We start from the raw sequence: 9,879 nt of genomic DNA on the forward strand, positions 1-9,879 counted from the left end.
TTATAATCAATATTATAATCGTGATAGGGAAAATGACCGAAAAAGTCGCATTTGCAATTCTTTTTGATCGCTATAATAATAATTTTAATAAATAATTTAATGAACATTGACATTAACGGCTGGTTCTATGTCTTCCATATACTTGTCGTTGCAGATGACAAATGAAGACGCCATGTAATGAAATTGAGTTTCCAAACACTTCCGGTGATAAAAGTTTGCGCCATTTTTATGGAATGAAAAGTTTTCGTTTCCGCCTTATACATCGTTTGTGCATTGATCATTAAGGTTTTGTGTGAGCTAGAAATCAGTAAAATACTCGGGCATTAAATACGAGGGTAATAAAAAACACTCAGCTACAGCGAAAAATCTATTTTAGAAATCCCAAAGGTAAGGCAAATTAATTATTTGAATAGTAAGTAAGGCATTTATTGAATTGAAAAATTCACATGAAAGAAAAAATGTGTACCCGGTGACGCCATATTGCAATTTTTTTTTTAGCTTGTGTAAAAAAGCTTGTTAATAGCGTGTGCATTATTTTGTGATTTCAGCTAAGAAAATAAATAATGGTTGGTTCACGTGTATATGTTGGCGGTTTGCCATACGGCGTTAGAGAACGTGATTTGGAGCGTTTTTTTAAAGGATACGGTCGCACGCGGGATATTTTAATTAAAAATGGCTACGGATTTGTGGTGAGTCTCGCCATGTTAAGAAAAATCGATATTTGCATTTTTTATCTTTTAAATGGGGTTTTTATAGATTGCGCATAATTGTCATTTCATATTTTGTAGGAATTTGAAGACTATCGTGATGCCGATGATGCAGTTTATGAATTAAACGGGAAAGAGTTACTGGGCGAAAGGTAATTTAAAAGATAATTGTTTTAATAAAGATTTACACATGTAAATACATATTACTTATTAATATTTTAGGGTTGTTGTAGAACCAGCTAGAGGAACCGCTAGAGGCAGTAATCGAGACCGCTATGATGATCGTTATGGTGGACGACGCGGTGGTGGTGGTCGTTATAACGACAAGTAAGTTGCCATTATCATGCATATTTCTAATATATATTACATTTCTTAAACGACTTTCACTTGTCCTTCAGAAACAAAAATTCAAGATCTTCGTCTCGTTATGGCCCGCCTCTCCGCACAGAATATCGACTTATTGTGGAGAATTTGTCTAGTCGTGTCAGCTGGCAGGTATGTACACATTTTATTATATGAGACTGTACTTTATTTTATTGATCCATAAAGACAAGTGACTAGTAGTGTTTTTCTTGTTTTTTGTTTTATTTTTGAAAAGTCTTTAAACAGTACTTTTCGCTTAATATGTTTTAAGTCGGACACAAAAAATATACGAAAGCGAAACTTAATTAAAAAAAAGAAGCAACTGAATGAAACTTACTATAATTGCTTAATAACTCCTTGTAAAATAGATTAACATTTCGACAAAGTAAAGCCGAATTATATATTTATTTGGCCTTGTAGATTATTAAATATATGCAAATATTGTACTTTAGTAGATTTGAGAATTCTTTATTTTTTTTGACATAAATGTCCAGTTGATATGTCGTTATCATTTAACACCACTGAGAGATCGATATAGGAACTTCACATGCTTATCAAAGATATGAATTCAACTGTCGTTTGCTGAATGATTCATTTAGCTGCTAGTAGAGTAAAAACTTATCAAGCTTGTTTGTTAGATCAAGGGTGGATGTTGATAATAACTGCTCTCCAGAGAAGATTTTAAAAGCAGAACTTATAAGCTTATCTCCTTACTAGACGTATATATAAAATTTCTTTAAACTTGAAGAGATGCAAAACTTCTCAAAGCGAATGCTACCATGCGGCAGTTAACGACAACGTCAGTAAAAGGGTGCGCACTCTATATTATGTACCACATCGTCTGAAAAGTGTGGGGTTTCTAAGCTTAGAATATATATATTCATTCCTTTGATCAAATCCATGAACTCAATTATTGTTTATAGAAAGCCAGCAAAAAATCGTTTGCAGTATAAGACGTGTTTTGCTTAATTTTTCAAATAAATCCAATATTGGCCAATTTAATATTTTATGCTAACTTCTACGTAAATTGAGATCATCCTTTCCGTTTGCAAATTGCTCCCAACACCATTAAACTGATCGCGGTAGCAACTCGCCATAAAGAATGAAATTTGAGGATCGAATGGGTAGGATAGCTTTTCTTAGTCTGTTCAAATAGCTTTCATTCCAGCTTTTTTTAAAATATTTTGCATATATTTAATATGTACATCTATTTACTAACAGTTGCTCTTTGTTTATTAATCCTCCTTCCTCCGGAACCGAAAAAGAAAGTAAAAGAATTCTGTGCAACCCTTTCTACTTTCTAATGTATAAATATTTTCCCTTATTTAACGATTCAAAAATTTTAATTTTGTATTTTGTTGTTTTTCCTTGTGTCAAGTTTTCTTTTCTGTTATGGTTCTCTTTGGTTTTTTTTTTTTTTTTTGTTACTTTTTGTTAAATATTTTTGACTAAATATTTAACAATTGGCGGAAAAATTTTAACTAACTAGACTTGTTACCACTACTTGTTACGTGTAAATTAAAAATGCAAAAAAAAAAAAAAAAAAAATATGTAACTTTACATTTATAAAATCGAAAATGTTAAACAAAACAAAACTGACCGGTTGTTGTGTTGTATTATCGTTTCCCCCAACTATCGCTCTGCTCCTACCACCTACTCTGCCAATTATTTCTTTGCTTCATTTTGTGAAATGTATGTGTGATGTACTATGCGCGATGCAAACAAATGAACGCGCCACTACAAACCAGGGCACGTCATCACCTATATTCGCTGAGGGAGAAACCTCTCTGCGTGCCAGAGTAAGACAGTGAAAAACAAACAGTAGGTGCGCAAGCGATGACGCCGACGACTAAACATTTGAACTGTGTATGAGGCAAGGGTATAATTTCTACTTCATTCCCCCTGGATTTTGTACATGTGTATGTATATGTGAAAGTTAAGCGAGGCAGACAGAGACCTTTTTTGTAATAAATCAATTTGCCAATAGAAGAGAGAGACAGAGAAAGATATATAGAGATCAGATTATTAAATTCAAATAAATCCGTATAAAAAAAAATATGAAGAACTGGTAAACCCACCACTTCGACTTGCTCACAAGAAGAGGTTATTTTTTAACCGCGTTAAAAATAAATCTGGGAGAAAAAGCAAAGCCTACTAAGCTAAATACATAATGGGAACTATGAAATAAAATTGATGTCGTTTTGTAATCAATAATCATCAGCCTGCCTTAACTGCACATGTAAAAGCTGTCACAAAGAAATTGTCGGCCAATCTAGAGCACGGGTTTCCCATTTCTAAGATGTGTGTTGGTTTTGATTATTGCAAACAACAAACTCTATACTCAACGCAGAAGCCAGAGACCGAAGTCACTTGCTTGTAGAAAAGACAACTTCAGCAGTAATACTTTTTTATGAACGCATCTGTAGGTTCGCAGGTGCTGTGAAAAAAATTACCCCGTTGTGAATTTCTAACGGTATAATTATGTTGAAATGCTGAAGTTGTTTTTTTTATACGTCAGTGTTGAGTCGTTAATCATCGTTAACCTAGGTACTTAAAATAACACAAATACAAATTACAATGAGCTTTAATTAATCAATATCAATAAATGAATTTAATTTTAGAAATATTAAAATTTGTTTTTCGCGCAAGTGCCGAGATCTAAATGCGTACTTCAATCTTATTTGTTCACTGATTTGGATCAGAACTGACAACCTCTGCGATGATCGATGATCTATGCATACTGCCAAAGCAAGGGAGATGTGGTATATGTGCAAAAGTCAGACAATCGGGTCATTGAACTCCGTTTAATTTGGCTAATATCAAGAACTCTCTCCCCCGTAATCTAACGGTCTTAACGGGTCCATATTTTCGTTAATTCTGAGGCAGTGAAATGAATGCCAGTGCATTTTCGAAATTCCACGCTCATCATGATAAATGGGTCAATGGTCATCAAGTCCGTATTGAAAAAAAAGTCTGGTGCATTCAAGACGAGCCTTGGCGTTTAATATTCTGCTCAATGACACGGCCAACATTCATCATTCGTCTACGAGATGATTTACGCGTGTCAGTCGTTAAGGAGCTTTTATCACAAGCCTATCTTTTACTGTATCCTCAATTCCTATTGAGGCGTAGTGCAATTTCTTTTTATTTTCCAGTAAGCTCCGGTACGGTGTCCTGAGCGAGCTGTGATTGATCTAAACCGAAAGTTGGATCTCCTAAAATACACTGTACAACACCACCCAGCCAATCGCAATGATTATCTAACATAGGTTTCTCAAGCATTCAGTTTTACTGGCACTAGAACACTTCATAAGGCAGTGAAAGGCAATGGCGCCAACAATCGACGTCTTACTCTCCTCCCCCTAAAAATCGATCACTTTCTTTTAAAGCTTTCTTGAACGATTGAACTGGCGTAACATTGAACTCGGGCAACGCTAAAAATAGGCAATCGAAGCTATTGGTTACTTTATTCCCCTCCTCATTAAACTAAACAAAACAAAATCGTTTGGAATAAAGCGACTCGGTGTTTGCACTTCTCTCTCAATTAAGGGAACTGAAGACGACAAATTGATTGATGATGATAATAAGATGACGAGCTTGAATCTGACTTTCTCACTTTAAATAAGGCTAAAACGAAAATTGCGAAAAAAAAAATAAATACATGAAGATGCACTTTAAACTGGGCTCAATTGACTGGCTCTTCAAGCAAAGCCTGTTTAGCTAAAAACACTCCTAAGTCTGCATATAGAGAAAGTCGGCCAAATTATAAAAACATTGCTTGGTCGATTTTTTGGTCATTTAGTTTCGGTACCAATGAAATTAAAACAAAGATGATATAATAATAAGTAAGAACTATTTAAACTAACTATAAACCAAAAAAAAAAAAAAAAAAAAAATGTATATTGTTCTCTTTATACTTACAAAACGAATATTTTAGAAACTAAATGCAAGCGAGTTTAAACACTAGAAAAAAGCAAGCAAATGTTTTAGCATTTCGAGCAACATATATCTAACAAAGTGCCAAAGCGAAGAATAGTGAGAGAAGTTTTGTGGTCTCGTGGCTTATCCAGATCCCCATGGCTTAGATCAGATCAGAAACCCTTAGACAACTGACCATTGTGTTTAGAAGACTTAATGGGAGAAATATATGGTGGAAGGATTTGCTCAGGAAAGAGATGCTAAAATATTTGCATGCGTATTTCGATGTGTTGCTCTCCATTTAATAAGGATTTCTCATATTAAACAATCGTAATTTTCCACGCTTCTTTTTCTTGGTTATTCTGTGTGATGTTGGCGAAATTTCAATAGGACCTTAAGGACTATATGCGCCAAGCAGGCGAAGTTACGTATGCTGATGCTCACAAACAAAGACGCAATGAAGGGTAAATATACATTATATTTCAATATATAATATATATCATCAGCAATCATTAATAATTATCGATTTGCAGTGTGGTGGAATTTGCTTCATTATCTGACATGAAGACGGCTATTGAAAAGCTGGATGATACCGATTTGAATGGACGTCGTATACGTTTGGTAGGTGATCGTCGCAGCGGTCGCGGTGGACGTGGGGGACGTGGACAATCCGGATCGTCGAGTTCACGTTCACGTTCCCGTTCTCGTAGACGTACACGATCTCGATCACGACGCTCTTCTCGTTCTCGCTCCAAGTCTCACAGCCGATCGAAATCTCGTGGAGCGCGCTCCAAGTCAAAGTCCCCAGTTAAATCACGTTCGCGTTCACGTTCCAAGTAAGTAAGAGATATTCGTTTCGTTTTTATTTATATTTAATTGTCGTCTTGTCCATTGCATTGCATAGTAAATCACGTGAGGTGTCCAAATCCAAATCTAAGTCTCGTTCTCATTCCCGTTCCCGTTCTCGCTCGCCAAAACGCGATTCACGTTCCCGTTCCAATTCCAAACGAGAATCACGCTCTTGCTCTCGCTCCAAGTCACGCAGGGACTCCCGTTCCCGGTAAGTTGTAAACATGCATTATTATTATCACAAATTGAGTGGGATTTTATTAAATGAATATTTTTTGTTTTACTTTTCTGATTTTGTGCTTACCACTCTACCACCACCACCACCAACAAACACTTCTTGCACAAATAACACTTATTTTCCTCCCACATTCTACTGAATTTGTCGTTCAATTAACAAAAATTAACCTTTAAACAAATCACAAAAATTACATTTTGGTTTTACTTACTATTCATTATGGCGCCTTCCTGTTAATACAGAAATTCCGCTAATTCGTAATCTTTCAAAATCGTTTCTTTATGCGTTGCTCTGCTGATTATTATAAAAAATGTTTGCTTTTTTTCTTTTCTCTCTCCCCATCCTTTCAGCGATCGTTCCGTTTCAAACGATAACAAATCACGTTCCAGGTCGCGTTCGATATCACCGAAAAACGGACATGCCTCACCTGACCGACACGAGAGTATGGATGACTAAATTAGTAATCGCTTTTTCTTCTTTTTTTTCTGGTCTTTAACAGTTGTTTAAACTGAACCTTAAATTTGTGTATATAATTAAACATCTACTAAAAAAGAAAAATATAAAAAAAAAGAGGAGTTATATTTTTAATCTAAACCACTTTTTCATAAAACCACCCCCCATACCTTGATTTTTAAGATTCATAAATATTCATAAGGAAAGAGAAGCTCGCTTGCTTGCTTGCTTGCATGCAACTCCTTCCTTGCAACTCATTCATTTCACACAGAACAATGTAGTATCGTATATCGACAACACACGGCTTCTTAAATCATAAAATCCCTTCTTTTTCTTTTATTTTTAATTTTATTTTACTTTCCTCGATCGGCAAATAACTCAAATACAATTCAAAAACTGTAGCGATTCTACTTCTAGACTTTTACTTACTTTTCTTTTTTTTTTTTGTCGCTTTTAATTTATTCATTCATAACACCGGACATGTACGCGTGTATTAATAAATGTTTATGTATTTCGGATACTTATATAATTGGTAGTTTGTTTTTTTTTTCTTGAATTTTTTTAATTACTCGCCGAAGAAAATTCAATTATAATTATTCTTTAGTTATAAAACTAGTTATATATGCAAATAAAATATTGTCTATACGTTTAGAAACCATATTATAAGCGTAAAATAAAGCAAAAAAAAAAAAAAAAAAAAAAAAAAAAAAAAAAAAAAAAAAAAAAAATGATTGCATTGACAATTTTCCCTTATATGCGTGTAAGACCCATTGCTACAATTTTTCTTTAAATGGTTGTTTTTGTTTTTTTTCTTCCCTTCTAGCTTCAGTTGATTCATATCGCGGATCGATTTTTCAAACGGATATATCTTACTTTGTTCAAGTTGATTTCAAATGTTCGAATTTTTTAGGTTTTTGATGTAAGTGCATAGGAATATTATGGGGAATATTATTTTTGAACTTTTTTTTTATCAAGATTTTCGTTTTATTTTTTTTTTTTTTTTTTTGCTTTGAAAAAGTTTAGACATCTGTAGAAATTATTATGCCCCATCAGCAAGTCCCGTGAACATACACATTTTTATATACAAATACGTTAACGATTACATAATTATATTTTATAAGGACTTAAGTGTCCAAGTTATTTGCCTTGATCCAAGAAGTCATAAATTTACTGCCATAATTTTCATGTAGCTGTGCACCTTACGAGAAAAAAACGAAACGAAGAAACATGTATGTATGTAGATTAACTCCCCCACCATCATTCCGTGCAACGTTTTTCTTCCATTTTTTGATTCATCAAACATTAAACCGGAAAATTTCCGCAACAATCAGATATGTGCCCTGGGCAATGTTTAAGTACAAATTTCTACCCGCTAGCCAATTGATAGCCTTCAAACCCCATCACCAATTGTCGGTAGGTTCTACTTATAAAACATAGGTCAAAGTCTCTTTTGACATTCGAAACTTGTGTAGAAATCCAACTGTGATAATCAATTTATTTTAATTTACATTGTTGACAATACATGTTACATATTTTCGGGTAAGACTTGAGGCATCGCATGCAGTTTCGATGTTTCTTTAGTGCCAAGTAACATAATGTAATCGAAGGAATCATTCCGCCTAAAGTTTATCATTTGAATACTTGACCATGAACTGGATTTATTTGAAATTATTTCTTAATTACAAGAATTGTGTTGTTTATGCTTTATTGATTGATTATGGTGCGGGAGAACATATTTGACAGTTGAGAATACGAGATGGGTAAGCGTCAAACTATTTAAACAAATCGAATTTACAGAGATGATGGAGTCCAATCTAAAGGGAGATTTAATTGGGAAGAAAGTTTTTGCTAACTTATTTATTTCTCAACATTACTTGATTATTTAGATAATAACATATTACTTACCTTCTTTTTGTCTTGTTTAGTAAAAGGGATTAATTGTGTTGTGTCGTCGATAAGACCAATATTATATTCAGTTGTGTCAAGATATTTTATTATTTCTTGTTCCGTTTTGCTTTAACGATGATAGCGTAGTATGTGATTTTTTTAATTTATACTACACTGTATGTATAAATAATGGATACTTAATTATAAATATATATGAGGAATTTTTAAATTTTATTTCCGGAATGGATTTACATAAAAATGTTAGTTTCTGAAGTAGTTGATGTGAAATTGTAGATATTCATGAAATAGATGACTTTCGTTGGCTATTGGCATTAAAATGTGTTCGTTGAAAGTACGTAATTTAGTCATAATGTAAGATTAACTACAACTCTTCTGGTGGTCTATAGTTAGCACATTGGGAAAAGCAGTTTTATCAGTTTTGACAGTTTTACGTGCATGCGAGAAAAATTTCGCATGCAATATTTTATATCTTATTAAGAGTACTATTTGATTATCATAAAACATTACTTTTCTTCTGTCACTCAACAACACACAAGGCACAATAAGTTTGTGCGGACGTAGATAACATTCTAAAGGGCTTGAGATAGATCGACCGTTATCGAATCGAAATCATTTTTGAATCGAGCTAAGCTTTTCTGTCCGTCTGATGTTCGTGTATTCGTTGCGCCCAAAAAGGGCTTACTTTTACCTAAAGAATAGACCTACTGTTCGTTTTTTATTTCGTTTATTACTACGGATTAATTCTCTTCATAAATTATTAAAAATTAAACCGTTTTCTGAAGGGCTAAAACTATCTGCGAGAAATTTAATATGAGGTGGGATCCATGTAGTTCAAGTTTTCTTCCCTTAATTTGTGTAGACTATCATGAACAAATTTTCATCGTGAAACATTAACAGTTAGGTCTTTTGACCTTGAAGATTTTGCATTTCTTGAGAATCCTTATATAGTGTTGATTCCAATAAATAAACTTATGTTGTTCAAATTTGGCAAGATTGATTTCTTTGTCAATTTACTATAATAAACGGTTGGTCTATCTTCCGTACGTACCCATATATATATGCTTTGTTGCGAATATATACTACTTAGCTTACCTGAAATTCGTTCTGTAACCAAATTGAAGACAAATAAATAATTGTTTTACCCTACACCACTTGTATATTAAATTTGAAGAGTGCACTGCACTGTAGACTTGAACCCGCGATCGTTGAATTGTTAGTCGCAATCCTTTGCCTGCTCGGCTGCTCATGCGACTCATATGGAAAATATATTTATAAAAATATTGCTGAAATTACGTAAGTAATGAATTATGCATGAAAGAAACATTGGCTGCCCATAGTTGATACGTGGGAAATTAATAAAGAGTCACTAGAAGTCCATACATGGCATCTTTTGTCTACGTATTCTCTACGGATTCTCTTTCGTGTAGTTAAAACGTAAAAAATGAA

At 33.7% G+C, this 9,879-nt stretch overlaps 1 protein-coding gene across 5 annotated transcripts in view; it reads left to right on the forward strand.

The window, feature by feature from the left end:
• Positions 1–245: 245 nt before the first annotated feature.
• LOC119634447 (serine-arginine protein 55-like) overlaps positions 246–9,879 on the forward strand; it is a 15,261-nt gene continuing 5,627 nt past the window's right edge. Inside the window, exons 1-9 of one of the 5 annotated variants that reach the window (XM_038028641.1) lie at positions 254–387; positions 549–689; positions 789–859; positions 930–1,034; positions 1,106–1,202; positions 5,379–5,452; positions 5,522–5,824; positions 5,893–6,048; positions 6,315–6,416. In XM_038028641.1, coding sequence (XP_037884569.1) covers positions 564–689; positions 789–859; positions 930–1,034; positions 1,106–1,202; positions 5,379–5,452; positions 5,522–5,824; positions 5,893–6,048; positions 6,315–6,333 — 951 coding nt within the window. In that variant the 5' untranslated portion in view covers positions 254–387; positions 549–563 and the 3' untranslated portion in view covers positions 6,334–6,416. The other 4 variants (XM_038028639.1, XM_038028642.1, XM_038028640.1 and 1 more) reach the window with 4 other exon arrangements.

This window comes from Glossina fuscipes, unplaced genomic scaffold (assembly GCF_014805625.2).
Source record: "Glossina fuscipes isolate IAEA_lab_2018 unplaced genomic scaffold, Yale_Gfus_2 3, whole genome shotgun sequence".
Taxonomy (NCBI): domain Eukaryota; kingdom Metazoa; phylum Arthropoda; class Insecta; order Diptera; family Glossinidae; genus Glossina; species Glossina fuscipes.